At 41.8% G+C, this 18,752-nt stretch overlaps 1 protein-coding gene across 2 annotated transcripts in view; it reads left to right on the forward strand.

Annotated features, from left to right (window-relative positions):
• Positions 1 to 18,752, forward strand: part of LOC310701016 (uncharacterized protein) — an 82,275-nt gene that overhangs the window by 33,964 nt on the left and 29,559 nt on the right. For both annotated transcript variants that reach the window (XM_083490975.1, XM_083490976.1), the window contains exons 15-21: positions 3,751 to 3,825; positions 4,521 to 4,673; positions 5,752 to 5,854; positions 14,302 to 14,407; positions 16,318 to 16,523; positions 17,330 to 17,418; positions 18,568 to 18,642. In XM_083490975.1, coding sequence (XP_083347101.1) covers positions 3,751 to 3,825; positions 4,521 to 4,673; positions 5,752 to 5,854; positions 14,302 to 14,407; positions 16,318 to 16,523; positions 17,330 to 17,418; positions 18,568 to 18,642 — 807 coding nt within the window. The remainder of the gene's footprint in view (positions 1 to 3,750; positions 3,826 to 4,520; positions 4,674 to 5,751; positions 5,855 to 14,301; positions 14,408 to 16,317; positions 16,524 to 17,329; positions 17,419 to 18,567; positions 18,643 to 18,752) is intronic.

The following is an 18,752-nucleotide window of genomic DNA, read 5'->3' on the forward strand; positions in this document are numbered from 1 at the left end:
TACTTGCCAGTAAAGGTTAGTATGTATACATTTGCATGCTTCATAGGGGTTGGAAAGGCAAATGCTGAATTGACAAATATTTTCAAATTTGGTGCTTAAGGTATGTCCATAGGCTAAGCCAGCTTCTTATGGACTAGTGTTAAAGAAACTAGCCCCCTCCAGAATATGTTAACCATTTTAATCTGCTTTATGCAGTGTTCTGCTATGGGGGATTTTCCAACTTCTTCCTTGAGGAACTGCCTGAGGACAGAGGTGTGCGTGGGCAGGGGAAATAGGACATGCTTTTAGAAATGCAAAGTGGTTACAAAGACACCCAGAAAAGCTTATTAAGATAACATCCAAATGTAGTCATATGAAACTTAAAACCCTCAAATTAACAGATTATGCATTTGATACAAAGCATCCTTACATTATTGTTGGTCATTCATCCCACTCTTTTTCCTACTCTGGCAGGCAGTGTCAGAGCCAGAGGTCTTTTCCTGATTGGTTCTGCAGAGGTCCTTTTCAGGATCCCTTACATTTTAGATGCTAGGGTCTGAGGTGTGTGTTCTGCTCCCTGAGCTATATAGTCCCTCCCTTCATAATAGATCGGCAAAGATGTCTGCTTGAGACTTGGCTAACTGCTGCCAATTAGAATAGATAATACAGTGGTACCTTGGTTCCCGAACAAATTGGCTTCCGAACACCGCAAACCTGGGAGTAAGTGCTCCAGTTTGCAACTTTTTTTTGGAAGCCGAACGTCCATTTTGGCTGTTGGCATTGTTTCTGGGGCCAATCAGCCAGTCAGAAGCCGTGCCATGGTTTGCAAATGTTTTGGAAGTCATAGAATCATAGAATCATAGAGTTGGAATAGACCACAAGGGCCATCGAGTCCAACCCCCTGCCAAGCAGGAAACACCATCAGAGCACTCCTGACATATGGTTGTCAAGCCTCTGCTTAAAGACCTCCAAAGAAGGAGACTCCACCACACTCCTTGGCAGCAAATTCCACTGTCGAACAGCTCTTACTGTCAGGAAGTTCTTCCTAATGTTTAGGTGGAATCTTCTTTCTTGTAGTTTGGATCCATTGCTCCGTGTCCGCTTCTCTGGAGCAGCAGAAAACAACCTTTCTCCCTCCTCTATATGACATCTTTTTATATATTTGAACATGGCTATCATGTGGAACGGACTTCCAGAATGGATTGCATTCAGGAACCAATGTACCACTGTATTGGGTTAGCTGATCAATGGTTTGACACAATCATATAATCTTAGAGTTGTAAGGGACCCAAGGGTCATCTAGTCCAACCCCCTGTAATGCAGGAATCTCAGCAAAAGCATCCATGACAGATGGCCATCCAACTTCTGCTTGAAAACCTCCAAGGAAGGAGAGTCCACAACCTCCCGAGGGAGACTGTTACACTGTTGAACAGCTCCTACTCTCAGAAAGTTTCCCCCACATGTTTAGTGGAAATCAGTGTACTGAAATAGCCCTTTCTAGTGTAAGGAGGTGGGCTAAGGTTTCTAAGTCAAGAAGACAAAACAAGGACACCGGGAAGCTGAACAAGGACAGAATTTAATGTGATTGGCCCCTGTGAGGAACAGGATATTGGGCTACATAGCCCTTTGGTCTGATCCATCAGGATAGGAAGGGAGATTAGGGGATTAGGGAACCTCAGCGGAAGTTTGCAGGGTCAAGAAGAGGAATGAGCGTGAAGGATGAGCAAAAGTCTGTAAACTGCATTCCCGTAGATGACTTGGTGTGCTTTGAATGGGAAGTGGATGTAGTGGCAAGGGGGTGGGGGTGGGAGAGAACCAGTCACGGTGAGGGGAAATGAAGGGAGAAAAGCAGCCAATAAAGTTATCTGGGCCCTGGACATTCACTAAGCTCAGCAGAGGAGCAACAATTCCTGGAACAGGATTCCAGGTTAGCTTTTAAGAAGTCCAAGATTTGAGTCCACCCTTCACTGCTGGTTCTGACACTAGGATATAGCTAGGGTATAGCTAAGGTAAGCTTTTCATTTAGTTACTCAAGTCTGTGCTTCTAATGGATGGTGATGAGCTTGTATTCATTTTATATATTTATATTCATTAGGGTGTATTTCACAGCTTGTGGGTTGATCCTTTCAAGCCAAATAAGCATTAATAATGATATTTGTGGTTTTGGTATTCTTTTATCAGCAATAATAATAATTTGTCGTGGTAAATTATGAAAACATTAAAAACAACAACCACGACCTCGGAAAACAGTCAAGAGATGTTGTGTAAAACCCAGTAAGAAACAGTCAGTTATAGTCAGCATTTTGAAAAGTAAGATTACTTGTATGCTTCTGGTATACTCTCACATGAAAACCAGACTTCCACACAAAATGCATCTCTAGCTGTTTCGTTACATAACACATATGTTCAAGAACAATTTCACAGATTGCTGACCCTGAAATCTGAAACATGAATGCTACAGCAGTTTGCAACAAAGCATTAAAAAACCTTGTATAACTTGTTTCATTATGGAGTGATTTAGCACCTGAAACTTTGTTAGTTTGTAGATCTAATAGTTAAAATGAAACAGGTTGAGTACAGAAAGTACAGTAATTGCAATTATCTTACTGGCAACCTGTCACTGTGCTCTAAAAATCTGCCTGATAGTTAAGAAATTTAGAAATTTGATAGTGGACAGATTATGGGGAAAAACCATCTCAGAGCATAATTCACACAGTGCCCTCCCCACCCCTGCATGTGAAGCTGCACCTGGGGGAGAGGATCAACATGGGTCTCAATGAGATTATTTTCCATCTCTCTTTTACTTTACAAGCTTAAGTGTACATAGATTTCTATGCCTCGGTCATCAATGAGAATAGGAGGCCAGTAATTCACCCATCCTCCTCCTTCCCACTGCACCACCCTGCAGAATACAGTGGTACCTCGGGTTAAGTACTTAATTTGTTCCAGAGGTCCGTTCTTAACCTGAAACTGTTCTTAACCTAAAGCACCTAATGCTTTAACTAATGGGGTCTCCTGCTGCTTCCGTGCCGCCGGAGCACGATTTCTGTTCTCATCCTGAAGCAAAATTCTTAACCTGAGGTACTATTTCTGGGTTAGCGGAGTCTGTAACCTGAAGCGTATGTAACCCGAGGTACCACTGTATTCAAGTCTCATGGAAGCTGTCTAGTCTTTATTTATTTATTAGAACAGAGCAATAAGTAATGTCCTGGGATCTCCGTGTCTTTGACTTTATAGGCACACTAATATTATGGCATTCTGGGGGAAAGCTGTGGGTGTTTGTAGGTGTGGGTGTTGATGGATAGTGTATGTATGTGTGTCAGATTTTTCATCTCATTGAACCTAATGAGCCATCATTCAGCCTGGACACCGAGATCCAGCACTGAGGGTCTTCTGTTTGTTCCCTCACTGCGAGAAGTGAAGCTACAGGGAACCAGGCACAGGGCCTTCTCGGTACTGGTGCCCATCTTGTGTAAGACCTTCCCATAAGATGTCAAGGAGATGAGTAACTATATAACCTTTTGAAGCATAGCTGTCGTTTTCCTTTTTTTAAGGGAAATTCCCTTATTCCGAATAGGATTCCTCGCGAGAAAAGTGAAAAGTTGACAGCTATGTTTAGAAGACATCTGAAGGCAGCCCTGTAGAGGAAACCCTGTATAAGTTTTAATGTTTTGTTACGTTTTATATATGTGTTAGAAGCTGCCCAGAGTGGTTAGGGCAACCCAGTCAGATGGGCTGGGTACAAATAATAAATTACTATTATTATTAAAGGATGGACGAATTCTATTTCTCCATACATCAGTACAGAATTTGGTTTATTATGAAATGACTGCTTATACAGATCCAGTAAGTATGCTTTTTTCAAATCTTACTTTTCTATGCAATATGTATAAATGTTTTTTTAGTTTAAATATAACCTTTTTTTATATACTGCTTATTTTTGAGAACTGTCAGGATTGTGATAAGATCATCACGTTACATTACCGGTAATTGGTCCAAAAAGGCTGCTACAAGAAGTGTCCTACATGTATTATCTTGAACTGCTAATTGTCCTCCGCATAGCATATATTTTAAAGGGTGAGGCACATCACGTGCACTTAATTACCATAATCTAGTTGTTCCATGTTTGCACAAAATTTCCTCTAGGCAGGGCAAAGCTGGGAGTAGAAAGGCATGCCCCTTTCCACACAAATTATCCAACTAATTCCTTAGTTATGCAAAGACCAGCCACTGAGGCCCATCACTGCTAGCCCTCTCAGCAAAAGGGAATTCTGGCAGGCTCAGCTTGTCCAACCAGTTTGAATCATTATAGAACCACAGTCTTAGGAAGCAGGGTTCTTGAGAGATCATCCAGAGCAACATATCTCATTAAAATGTTAAAGGTTAATATGAAACATTATTGTGAAACCTAAACATACCAACACCTTTCCAAAGAGTATATGAAAATGTGCTCTAAGCGGCCCGCTGATTTGGTTTTTTTAATTTTTAATTTTATCCATTCAGGAACTGCTATTTTAAAATATAAACATCAATTGGTTTAGGTGGTCCATTTAAGACACGATGTGGCCCATCAGCAGCTAATAATTATGTGCCAGAGCCCAAGATGCAAACTGATACACTTCAGAAGCTTACCTGGTCTGGAGCTCATGTCGCAAGTGAACACAGCAAACGATACCATTGTTTTTACAAGGCTTGTGAGTAACGAGAACAATTGAGTGCTAGTGTGAGAATATGTCTGTGTGACACATTAATGGAAATGCTAGAGTTATTGTGCTGTGTCAAGCTGCAGTTGCTGCAAAAACACTGCTGCATGGTTGCTCTCTGGGGCAACCTATCAACAAATGTGAAACCTTTGTTGAATGGATTGCAGTAGCGGCCAATTTGCTACCAATCTAGATTCAATGTTTTACTACTAGTCTATATAGCCCCATACCTCTCCTCCTACAGCCTACCCCAGTCACTTAGGTCTGTGGTTGAAAATCTGTTGCTGATGTGCCCCCCACACAAGGTAAGAACTGTTGTAACTTGAGCACTTGCTTTAAGCATTGTGGCACCAGTTGCCTGAAATCCTCTTCCCTTAGAAATGAAACAAGCCCCAACTTGGTTGCGTTTTTGACTTCTGTTGAAAACTTCTTTTCTCCCTTGCCTTCCCAAGGTAGCCCATTTTATCTCTCCAGTTTTTAACCCTTGTTGAATTTTATATTTTAATACTGTTTTGTGACTTGTTTTGTTTTATTCTACTTCTGTTGTCATACTATATTCTGTATTCTTACATATTCTTATCAGGTGGAGTTGGTTTTTACTGGAGATAGTAGGCTGCTTTGTGCTAAGGCGAAACTAGGTCTTTTTCACCCGGCTCAAAGACCCAGTTTGGCACACACCCATGCATATTTGCGTACACACACACACAGGCTGGAAGCCTCAACGGTGCCCCTCTGGAGGCTTCACCCAGGGCAAAAAACATGGCTAGCCCCCCCCCCAGCTATGGTTCTGCTTTGTGTAGCAAGTTCCTAAAAAAAAGAAAAGTATAAAACTTTAACTAAATAAAAACAAATAAACCCTTTTCTTATAGTCATTCCAGAAGCTGTGTAAAAGGAAGAATTGGGTTGAAGGAAGATGAATGGCTTTATAAGATAGTCATGAAGGAATGTTCTCCATAAAGGGGTGGCAATCTCAAGGCCATTCTTTTCTTGACTATAAGTTACTAGACCTATAGACAGAGAGAACAATGAGTTTGTGTATACCAAAACTGAAATTATATACCTGTTTCAGAGCAATTCACTCTTCATTGGCCTGACATCTGGAAGTGTGGATGTTTTAAATATAAAAGAAGACAACAAAACAACTTTGTATGGAAAAGATGTGAAATATCATGGTGAGATCCTTTAAAAATAATTTAGTATACGTACAAATAGGAAGAGTGAAACCTTAGCCTTTTTATAGTAAAAAATTGTTAATGTCTTTTATGGAGATTTGAACACACTGATGCTGCAATCCTACACGTATGTCTGAGAAGTGATGACAGGATTGCATAGTAAATCAGCATCAAAAATAAAAGTTAAAACATTATTCCTGAGTTTTACTCAGGAAATTATGCTGGTATAAAGGGCATGACATAGGCAAAGTAAGCACTTTTAAGTGAAGAAAGAGTTCAACACACATTTAAATCTTTCCCACTGAAGACAGTGGGATTACATAGAGGCTAGTTTGGGCAGAGTAGCTAAATGTTGGTGACATTATTTCAGGTCAGGCAGCCCCTGTCCTTGTTGAATATCCAACAGGCATTTTAACTGAATTCTAATCTTATCATTTTAACTGATCTTTTTGTCCTAAGTAACTTGTATACTGCTTAGAGCAGACATCCCCAACCTGCGGCCCTCCAGATGTTTTGGCCTACAACTCCCATGATCTCTAGCTAACATGACCAGTGGTCAGGGATGATGGGAATTGTAGTCCAAAACATCTGGAGGGCCAAAGGTTGGGGATGCCTGGCTTAGAGACTGTTGTATTTAAGCAGTATATAAATGGTCAAAATAAATAAATAATCAGACATTTCTCCCGCCACCCCAAAACCCCCCTTAAATAGTGCAGCCTGCTTCTACTTTCACTTGAAATAAGTCCCTTTGATTTCCATGGGATTTACAAGCCTGTGTGCATAGGATTCCAAACTAATTCTTTTGGCAGATAGAGAAATCCTTAAATTAAACTGTGTTGGCCTCATAATGTTTTGGTGGCCTGGTTTGTAAACCTTGGTAAGCCATAGCCTGAAATAAGCTATGGCTTACAGAAAATAAGCAGCATGCTCTTCCCATTCCCACCTTGCTCTTCCCATTGCTGCAACAAAACAAATCACAGTGTTGGCTTCATATTACATGTGAACCAGTGCCTGTGGTTTGTTTCTCTCTAAGCAAACAATGAGCATCAAGCCAGGAACAACAGAGAAAACATAGTTGTATCTGTCACGGCTAAAATGGCCGCTGTTTCTTTAATGTGAATAAAGCTGGGTCAGCATGACTCAGCGGCTTGCAGCAGGCTGTATATATATGTGAGAGATGTTGGTTTGGGGGGTTGGCTGGTGTTTGGGTTGGTTGGTGCTGGTGTGTTTCAGTCGTGGTATTCAGTCGTGTTTTGCACAAAGACTTTTAATAAAACTCTGCAAGGATATTCCCGTGGACTCTTTTTGTTTCGACAAGGAGACTGAGAAGATAAAGGGAGGTCAGAACCCTTTCCTTCTTTTTTTTTGCTCTTTTACAAACACTGACAGGTTATGGGCCCAGTGTTTCTGAGCATGTGCAGAGTGCAAAACGACTAACAGCATTTCAGCAAGGAGCTGGTGAGTCCTGGTGGTGTGCGGAGACAGTGGCTGTGCGTTGGAGCAGTTGGTGGCAACCTGTAACTGTCTGCAGCGACGCTGGAGCGGCTAGGATCTGAGGATCAGGAAAGCACTCAGCATCGGCTACTGGAACAGTTTGAACTGCTAGAGGACCACAGTAGGCGACTCACAGAGCGGCTACACCAGTTGCAGAGCCAAGCGGGACCTGAGGGTCAACAGAGGCAGCAGCTAGAAGCCGGTGAGTGCCAGCCAGGACCATCTAGTTGGACTCTAAAGAGAGAGTCAGGAGAGATTGCTGGAGGCCCTACAGAAGGGGCTCAGCAAGCACCAGCAGAGATGGCAGATTTCCAGTCTTCCCAAGTTGTAAATATTGGGGGAGGCATCCCTTTTGAACTTCTCTCAGAGAGCAACTGGCTGAGTTGGTCAATTAAAATGCAGCAGTTGTTAAGGAGAGATGGACTATGGGACTGTGTTGAAACTGAGGTTTTGAGACGGGACTCTGCTGAGAAAAAACGGCTAGATGAAAGGGCCCGTGCCCAAATTATGCTGTGTTTGAGCAACTCTCAGTTATTGCATGTAGCAAATGCCAGCACAGCGTTTGAGTGCTGGAATTTATTAAGGGCAATGCATGTCAGAGAAACTGCTGGAACTATAATTTCTCTGACCAGAAGGCTGTTCAGGACTGTTATGAAAGAAGGTGAGAGTTTGGCAACTCATCTTCAAATGCTGAAATCTCTGTTTCTTCAACTACAACAGAGAGGTAAGCATTATGATGAGACTGACCAAACCTACATTATCCTTTCAAGTTTGCCTGAAAGCTGGTTGCCTGTGATTAACAGCATGGAGAGTATGCGTCCCCGAGATCTGACCCTTGAGTATGTGGTTGGCAGATTGACCGAAGAAGCAGAAAGAAGGTCAGGTAGACAGGCTGAACTCCAAGAGCGGAGGAGTTACAGCAAAGGGGGCCAGCAGCAGAATCTGCCAATGGAGCAACGCCAAGGTTTGGACTTGGCCATGGCGGTGAGGAGGTGCTATAGATGCAACCAACCCGGGCATCTCCAACGTCAATGCAGGGCAAGACTTCCAGGAGACGACATGGAGCAGAGACAGCAATCGACACAGAAACGTAAGCAGAAGGGGTTCTCTTCAGGGAAGAAGAACACACGTTCTGCTCAGTTTGTGTCTGCATTTTCTCGGGAGGAGAGAAAGATACCTCGAGGAACATGGTTGCTGGACTCTGGGAGCAGCAGGATTATCTGCAATAGTCGGGAGGACTTTAAGACCCTGGAGAAGCCAGCTGATGGAAAAGACTCAATTTATCTTGCTGATGGTCGTAGAAGCAAGATTGATGGCCAGGGAACATGTTTCCTGCAGTGCTTGAACACTACTCTACCAGAGACTCTGTTTGTCAGCAGTTTGGACTATTGTTTACTGTCTGTAAGCTGTTTGATTAATGCAGGGTATAGTGTTAAGTTCACGCAGGATGGCTGTCTGATAAAGAATGGAACTCAGGTATGTGGCCATGCAAAGTTGGAAAATGGGTTATATGTAATGCAGAACAAGCCTGTTAAAGCAGCCCAGGTGGTTCAGGATAATTTACCAGTTCATAAGGGGTGTGTACATCAACTGCACAGAAAACTGGGTCATGCCAATTTCCGTGTGCTTTCAGAGATGCAAAAGGTGTGCAAGAACCTAAAAGTAAATAGCTGTAACTGTTTCCTAGATTGCAATGTATGTAAAATGGCCAAATCTAAGAGGAAGCCTGTGGCTTCTAAAAGCGACAGAGTATCTAAAGAGGTTTTAGAACTTGTCCATTGTGACGTGATAGGCCCTTTTCCACAGAAGACTGAAGGGGGCGCCAGATACGCTTTTCTGGTAATAGATGATAAATCACGTTTTAGTTGGCTGTTTTTGTTAAAGCAGAAATCTGAGTGTTTCCCCACATTCAGAGAATGGGTTGCCCAAGCTGAAAAGCTCTTCGCTCGGCCTGTTGTGCAGCTGCAAACAGATAGGGGCGGAGAATTTCTGAACAAACAATTTGGGGCATGGTTGCGACGTAAGGGGATCACTCACCGTTTGACTAACCCTTATAGCCCTGCTGAAAACGGTCTGTGTGAAAGACGTGGGGCTGTGATACAGTCAGTAAAGGACTGCCTGCTAGTGGATGCAGGATTGGGCCACAACCATAGGCTGTGGGGCGAGGCTTTTCTGACCGCAAACTTTTTGATTAATAGAACCTGGTCTAGCTCTATAAAAGATATACCATATCGTGTGTTGTTTGGGAAAGAACCAGAGTGGACAATGCTCCATAATTGGGGTTCTTGGGCACATGTAAACATTCCCAAAGCTCAGCGTCAGAAAGGGGGCGCTAGAGCGCAGAAACTGCGGTTTGTGGGATACCAGTCCTATGGCAAAGGGTGGCGTTTCAATTTACGCCCAGGACGCGTGGTTCTGTCACGAAGTGCAGACTTCGCTGACCAGGACAGATGGACTGCGATCCATGCCAACCCTGATTGCCTACTGCCCCTGCAAGTAAGAGAAGAGGCTTCTTCTCAGCCATTGGCAACACAGGAGCAGAATGAGGAGGAGGCACAGATTTCCCCAAAAGATGTGGCAATAGATAATACTTCTCTAGAGGAAGAGGAAGAAGAGCCAGAGATAAGGGGGGGAGAAGAAGTAGTTGTGCCTAGACGCTCCCAGCGTTCAAACAAGGGCGTACCTCCTCAGCGTTTGACCCTAGGAGGAGTGAGAGTATGCAATGTGAGTTGTGTGGAACCACAAAGTTATAATGAAGTCTTAGACTTACCCCCTGGGGAACGTGCTTTGTGGGAACAAGCTATGAAAGAAGAAATGGACTCTTTTAAACGTAACAAAGTGTTTGAGGTCATAATGCCGCCACCTGGTGGCAGAGTGGTGTCATGCAAGTGGGTTTACAAAAGGAAAACCCTTGCATCTGGGGAACCACGTTTTCGAGCCAGATTAGTAGCCAGAGGGTTCACTCAGATTAAAGGGGAGAGTTATGATGAAGTGTTTTCTCCCACGGTAAAGAGTGAAACTTTTCGTTTAATGCTTTCCATTGCTGCTGTAAGACAACTAGCAGTGCACCATTTTGATGTTGATGCTGCATATCTGCATGCAAATTTAGACCATGAAGTGTTAATGAGACAACCCCCTGGGTTTGAAGAGGGGAATGGTGCAGTCTGGCGTTTGAAAAAGGCTGTTTACGGTCTCAAACAAAGTGGAAGGTGTTGGAACCAGTGTTTAAATGAAGCCCTTGTAAAACTTGGTTTTAAAAGGAGTGTGGCTGATCCATGCTTGTACACCAAGGGGACAGGCAACAAATATCTAATTCTCTTAGTCTTTGTTGATGATTTGCTTGTAGCAGGGAGTTCCACAGATGCGATCCAGAAGCTCACAAGTCAACTAGAAAAGAGGTTTAAGCTTAAAGCCTTAGGGCCTGTAAGCAATTACTTGGGAGTAGAAGTAAGGCAGGAAGCTGATGGAAGCTTCCTATTGAGTCAGAAAGAGAAAATTCTTCATTTAATAGAGCAGTTTGGCATGGAAAACTGCAAGCCAGTTCAGACTCCCATGACACCAGATTTCCCAAAGACAGTGTGTGATGATGAATTTGATCAGCCTGAGTTGTATCACTCAAAAATAGGATCACTGCTGTATTTAAGCCAGTGGTCAAGGCCAGACATTGCATGTGCTACAAATGTTCTGAGCCAACGTGTATCTAAACCCAGTACTGCCGATTGATGTGCTTTGAAAAGGCTTATCAGATATCTAAAGGGGACATTAAATGTATGTTTGAAGATCTCTAGTACACAAGATGAAAAACTAGAAGTGTTTGTTGATGCGGACTGGGGAAGCTGTGTAGCTACTAGAAAATCTACAAGTGGAATGGTTATGATGTTTGCCAATTCCATAATTGCATGGAGGTCAAAGAAACAAGGATTTGTTGCAACCTCATCCTGTGAGGCAGAATATGGGAGCCTGTCGCTAGCATGCAATGAAATCATGTGGTTTATACAGATACTAAAAGATCTAGATTGTAAAGTAGATTTGCCTATCCAAGTGTATGAAGATAGCCAATCGTGCATTGCATTAGCAGGCTCAGAAATAATGAAATCCGCATCAAAACATATTGCTATCCGTCATGCGAATGTGAGGGATTGTGTACAGAATGGGGTAATCAAACTGGAGTATTGTCAGTCACAAGATAATATTGCTGATTTGTTTACCAAGCCTTTGCCAGCAACATGCCATAATGAATTGATGACAAAACTGGGTTTATGTATATAATGTATTGTTGTAATGTATTGTTTCTGTTGGGGTTTTTCGCATTTAAGAAACAGAAGGGGTGTCACGGCTAAAATGGCCGCTGTTTCTTTAATGTGAATAAAGCTGGGTCAGCATGACTCAGCGGCTTGCAGCAGGCTGTATATATATGCGAGAGATGTTGGTTTGGGGGGTTGGCTGGTGTTTGGGTTGGTTGGTGCTGGTGTGTTTCAGTCGTGGTATTCAGTCGTGTTTTGCACAAAGACTTTTAATAAAACTCTGCAAGGATATTCCCGTGGACTCTTTTTGTTTCGACAAGGAGACTGAGAAGATAAAGGGAGGTCAGAACCCTTTCCTTCTTTTTTTTTGCTCTTTTACAAACACTGACAGTATCAAAAGTCTCTGACAAGTCCAAGAGAATAAAGAGGGTCACCCTCTTCTGGTGCCAGTTATCCACCAATGTAAGCAACGAAATTTCAGTCTCACATCCAAGCTGGAAATCAGATTGGAATAGATGCAAATAATCACTTTCATCCAAGAAAATGTGGAGTTGGCCAACCACTACACATTCAAGGACCTTTTTGCCTGAAAAGAAAATGACACCACATGATAGTTATTTAGATCCAGTGGGACAAGCAATGGCTCCTTGGTAAGGAGTTTCCCAACTGCTTCCTTAAAAGGAGTCAGGGCATCATCTTTTCTCATGGCATTTTAAATCATAATGATCCAGATCCTTTGTCCTGGTCCAGTAGATCTAAGCAGTCATGATGGACATGAGTGCAGCAATAGTGGCGGCAATCCTCGCTGCCCCAAGTATCTTGAATAAACATCTTGAAGTTGCACAAACTGGACACAGTGGCTGAATATCTGCAGAAGGTGTGGGGAAGCTTCCTCTCTCAGGTCAAGTTTCCTAGGGCCAACATGACCACAGTGGGGCCAAAACACACATCATTCTCACACGAGCATCCAATTATCATGCAAACACCTGCCATTCTGTCTCGTTTCTCTTGCTCGCTCACACACCCCGTTTCACTTGCATTTCACCTCTGTGCACTAAGAAAAGGCCCGCTGTACAACCATATCACTTCAGATCACACTAGGCATGGACATTGGGCAATGTTCTCCTCTCAGCAGATGGCTGAGTTTTAGCATCCTCCAGCCTGTCCTCTCACATGCAGCAGGAGGCATAGTGGGCCAGTGGAGCAGATGAGAGAACAGACAGTGGGCATGACATTTGGAAATAAACAAAGCGAAGCCAGAATATTTTAGTAATAAAGTTGTTGTTAGGTTACAGAAAGAAATGGAACCAGAATAAAGCTTTCTTGGTCCTCTAGCACAATATATTCTGCTCAGGTGTTGGTGTTGTGCTAACATAATTGAGTGGACATCATTCTGTCAGAACACTATAAGTAAAGGAATGTGTGTAGTTCTAATCCATTAAGTTATCTCAATAGATCTTTTCATGACATAATTGTTTCTTCAAAGGCACAACTTCTGTTGAGCGTCCTGGGAACAAGCCTGCAATCCTTACCTGAGAGTCAGCCACACTAAATACCTGAATAAACATGCACAAGATTGCATGATCATCCTCATTCTATATTTGGATATGCATAATATCCAATGATAATATTGATTATTTCAGAAAATTATTAATGCAGTTTCACATTCAGCTGTTGATACAGCCTTCTGGCCATGAATGGATGACCTGAGCAGCTATTTCGTGATCAACAGTAGCACTGACTTTTCCCATGCCTAACCTTGTGTACAGAATCAGCTTGCCATTTAATTCCACCCACATATTTTAGTCCGTAGTAGATCTTTCGAGTTCTACTGAAGTTTTGTAATACATTTCAAAAATGATTCAGACTTTCATTCTGTAGAGGCTGACTTGCTAGTAACCTATTTTTGACTAGTTGTTACTAGTAATGGCTTCTCTCAATTCATTTCACCTGTGTGGGGTTTTTTTGCTTTTTTGCTTATAAAAACAATGAAGAGTTCAGAAAGTTACAAAAATGTAATATATCTTATCCGTAAGCTTCTGGTTTTTTTGAGATGAATGAAGGTTGGAACATTCTGTATTTCGGTTTCAATGGCCTGGGGGTATCTGGTTAGAACCCAATTATTTTCCTTTGGCTAAACATGGGCCTATTTTATAGTTTAGATAGGATCAAACCAATTGTGTTTTTATATATATATAAATAAAACAGGGGCAAGAGTCAAATAACTTGCTCACTTGATCAACTGGTAAGTGCCCATTTAGGGCCAATCTGTACATGATAGAGGCAAACCTAACTCTGCCTCAGTTGTGGAGAAAGTAAAAGTAGATTGGTAGAGTTCCAATTTTAAGAGTTAAAGAAGCACCAAATGGGGAGTGCAGAATTCCCACCCACCCCGAGCAGCTTATCCTCCAGTGTTACTTTACCCAAAGGAGAGAAAAGTGGGATAAGGGAAGACCAAAGAGGGGAGGGGCGACCCAGGGCAGACACATCATCATTATAACCTTTTCCTGATGGTGCCCACATTGTTTGGGAGAGGGTAAGGGGAATGAATACCCCCCACACACCAAGGCTGCTCACAGAGCCCTGCAGACCTTAAACCCACCACTGTTCTGGCACATGATATTATCATTTCTTGACAAGGGTGCATTCAGAATCTGAAATCAGATCCTCAAATTCACAAATTATATCAGAGTGTTCCTTTTCTTTAAGGGAAGAATGAAGAAGAAGAAAAAGATGCTTTTTCGGACAAGTACCACAATGGCCCTGTACTGGCAGTGGATTCCTGCAAGAATTATTCTCTCTTTTTAAGTTGCGGGTAGGTGAATAGTTTGATGTTACCTTTTGTAACATGGGAAAGGGAAGACAGGATGGTACATGTGCTATAAAATCCATAAATCTATATTATGCCTGCATGCCCCAGATGAGCATCCAGCATAGTGGGGGAAATACCAGCGCCCACCACTGCTGACACCAGCATTATTTTAACCTTTTCTTTTTAATACTGTATTTTTTTTTTTAAAAATAAATCTCTACCCTAAGAAGATAAGTACTAGGTAGGAGGGAGATGGCTTCAGGCAAAGCTGGCATGCTTTATCATAATTTCAGTATTTTGTTGCTGCTGCGGTTTGTTTGTTGTTGCTGCTTTGTTTTTGTTGTTGTTTATCAGGTGGGGTATCACTCTTGTGGAACTAGAGTGATACCCTCTAGTTCCACTCTAGTACCACTCTTCCACACTAAGTGGAAATAAATATTATCCCCTGCCTCAAAAAGAGTACAAGTCTCCATATTGCCCATTATGAAATATGGTAACTTGCAGACATCCAGTGAATTTTTATTTATTTATTAAATGTGCACCTGGAGATAGAGAGATGCCTGTGTGCATGGAAGAAGATTGCAGAGGGTGGGTGGGGGGAGTGATTTAGGGGAGGGACAAAATAATACAGCCCAGACACATTCCATTAAGCCCCACCCACTGGTGTGGGCAGTAGCTGCAGAATAGCAATACAGTTAATATCTATTTGGGTTTTAAACTGAGTGTGTAGAGTCCAATCTCTCATGCCGAAAACCAAATCTAAACGACCTGCTTCTGTTTCTTGAAGCATCTCATATTTGAGGCGTGGGGAATTAGATTTAGCTGGCAGGCCAGATCTTCATTTACCCCAGCCCCTGTGGGTCAACCTTGTCAGGTGGTTGATAATGTTCACCAGCCAATCACCTGCTGCCATAACAAGAGCAGGTAATTTCCTCTCCTACCCACCCCCGCCCTGCCTCTGCAGAGAAAGATATTTGGATTCAAAGCACCTCCTTCAGCAATTCAAATTGCAACCTCTAAGAAAAAAAGAAAATGGAGCATTTTCTCTCTCCAGGGGGAATGGAATGGATTCAAAGCACTGGTGGAAGATCTTTGAATCTAAACCACTTCTACCTGACCCCCTGACTATATTAGGGAGCTCCCAATACCAGTTAATTTTGGGGACTGCATTTTGAAGCACTGGCAATCAGCTGATTGACACCTGTGGAGGGCTCTTTTCAAGCACCTAGAATTAGCTGGTATCTAGCTGATAGTAGGAGCTTCAAAGTGCCTCTCCAGCAACAAGCTAAGAGGGAGGGGTATTATATCTAGAAATAGAGAGGGTATGGTGCTAACAGGTAGAATTAGTTGGGGAGGGGTGCTTTTAGCCCACTGAAATCAAAGATTATTGCCAAAGTATATGAAAACATTTTTAATAGGAATTTAAGCAGCAAATGAATAACGTGGGGAGGACAACAATTTTCCTTCAGCCTCCCATGTCCCTTCTAAATCTGTTCTCCAGAGTTTCTTACCCCCTCTGGAGAAGATTTAAGGAGACATGGGGGGCTGCAGGGTAGGGGGGGGTGACTTAAAATTACTTCCCTCCCCATTCTGCTCATGGAAGTCTTACCATCAGCTGAGCAACACCGTTGGATACAAGCTTGTGTGTCTTTTATAATTTTGTTTTATTTCTCAAACGTAGGATTTCATTCATTTAATACAAACAATAAAAATACATGATTTTAGAAAAAAACCTTCATCCTGTAATCAGGAACCTGGTATATTCAGTGCTAAACTGAAGTTCGCATAAAATGTGTATGATTTAATTCCAGTTTGCTTTAGTACTGTGTGGGTCTTGAAAGTAAGCTTCTGCATAAGAGTGAGTTATAGTCTGTTTTAAGACTATTTCCCATGATGTTCCCTTTATTTTCTAGTTCAGATTCCACGATAAAGCTATGGGATACACAGAAGAATCTGGTGGCAGATATCACTCTTGATAACACTTTAAGCACAGCCTGTTTCCTGAATAGTTCGGGTGATATTTTACTGGCTTTCAAAAATGATATTTACGTCTTGTCTCACAGTAAGACACTGGGCTTATTGAATGCAAATATTGATGCCTCTAGCATCTCAGCAACAGGTAACCTCTATGATTATATTAACATAATTTCTTCATTTTTAAATAATATTTCGTACTCAGGCAGTCTGATCCCATCCATTTTTACTCAGAAACAAGTCCTACTGTATTCACTGTGGGCTATTCCTGTGTAAGTGTTTATAGGATTGCAGCCTTTTCTGCTAGTTGGTGTATAGGATAATTTGGCATGATGCAATTAGCAAACTTACCACTAACCAGCATTTAGTATTCCTATGTACAACAACGCTAACCGGTATTAACAGAAACCAAAGTTTCTGTCATAACCATGTTTTGAAATGGGGTTTGAACTCTTGGTCTGTGTCAGTCATGGTAAGTACGGACATAACATATGTCATGGAATTTCTGAAAGGCGGCACTTTGTCCTGAATTGTCTTGGGCAAATCAATTGAGAAATCGTGTTTTGTAACGTGGGAGTTTGCTCAACAATTTTGAGTTCGAACCTATTGTTAAAGAGAAAAAGGATCCATTCTGGAAGAGGAAGTGTACTTGGCAAATTGGGAACCAGACTCAGGAAACCATGGTTTTCAGGGAAATTGTGTTATGCCTGCCCTGGCTCATTGTGGTATCTTATTTGGCAGTGTTTTCCTGTTCATTTGAGTGAAGAACAGAAAATTAGTTATTGATAACCAATATGCATGTAAAAAACAACTCATATTTCTTTTTATTATTTTCAGGGGTATAATGCTAAGTAAAAATTGTAAATAAAATAAGAGTGGTTTATCATTACGGTTTCATGTTACAACGTGAATGCTTCAATATAAATGCTGCTATCATGATCTCTTCTCCAGAATCCTATATTTTTGAAAGTCAACCTCCGGAAGAGCTAGAAAGAGGGAAAACTTACGTCTCGAAGCCAGTTGAGATGGCATCATATCTGGTATGTTGTAACTGACACAGCATTTTTAACAACATGAAGAAACAGAGGTTGCCTAAATACTGCGCTCTTGGAGACATGATTCACTAAACTGAATTGCATCTAAAATCAGGTGCAAAGTCTGCCACCCCCTGTTAGATGCAGTGCATTGCAATAACTGCAAAACTAATATCTGTTTTAAAAGTTAGATTTGGAATCTGTCATTAACAAAATATGTATGTTATGTTGAAGACTAGATTGCCACAGCTTATTTAAATAAATTCAACATTACGTATTGTTTCTAGATTTAATTTATAGTAGATTTTTTTTTTAGGAGCTGTTTTATTTCAGGGCATATCTATTTCTGTACTGGATCAGATTTCACAAACTTACAATAACTACTTTTCATAGTATCACCCTCTTAAGTCTTTAAGGCTAAAATATGATACCCACATACTTGGTAGTAAACCTAGGTGGAATCTACACACATATAAAAACCACTGTGAAAATGCTTTTAAAAAATGTTTTGAAAAATGCATTGAATTTTGCATAGCTCACTGTTTCCATCTTGTGTCACATTTGTATATTGCACTTTAAAGGTAAAGGTAAAGGTACCCCTGCCTGTACGGGCCAGTCGTGTCCGACTCTAGGGTTGTGCGCTCATCTCACTTAAGAGGCCGGGGGCCAGCGCTGTCCGCAGACACTTCTGGGTCATGTGGCCAGCGTGACGAAGCTGTTCTAGTGAGCCTGCACCAGCGCAGCACACGGAAATGCTGTTTACCTTCCCGCTATAAAGCGGTACCTATTTATCTACTTGCACTTAGGGGTGCTTTCGAACTGCTAGGTGGGCAGGAGCTGGGACCGAAAGACGGGAGCTCACCCTGCCGCAGGGATTCGAACTGCCGACCATGCGATCAGCAAGTCCTAGGCACTGAGGTTTTACCCACAGCGCCACCCGCGTCCCTATATTGCATTTTACAACACATTTAAAACATTTTATTTGCAGCTGTGTAGCTGAGTCCATAATTTAACTCAATGGGACTTCTGAATACATATGATTGAAGTATGACTTGAACACACTGAACATCTGTAACACATATTCCTGTTCACTAATAGCAATATTATAAAAAATAGACTTTTATCATACCATGAATATCTTTACTATTTCTCTAGGTACCTTACAAGGGATATACCTTCACTGAAGACTTCACATCAGACTTGTTGGTTTTACCAAAGAAGAAAGGAAAGGTTGGGTTATAGTGTAATGAAGCATATTTTACACAGTTATGACACAGATTTTTCAGTATCACAAAAAGACACCTATATCAAGTTTTAAGTTATATCAACAGCTACTTAAA

This window comes from Podarcis liolepis (assembly GCF_965112155.1).
Source record: "Podarcis liolepis genome assembly, chromosome: 2".
Lineage (NCBI taxonomy): Eukaryota > Metazoa > Chordata > Lepidosauria > Squamata > Lacertidae > Podarcis > Podarcis liolepis.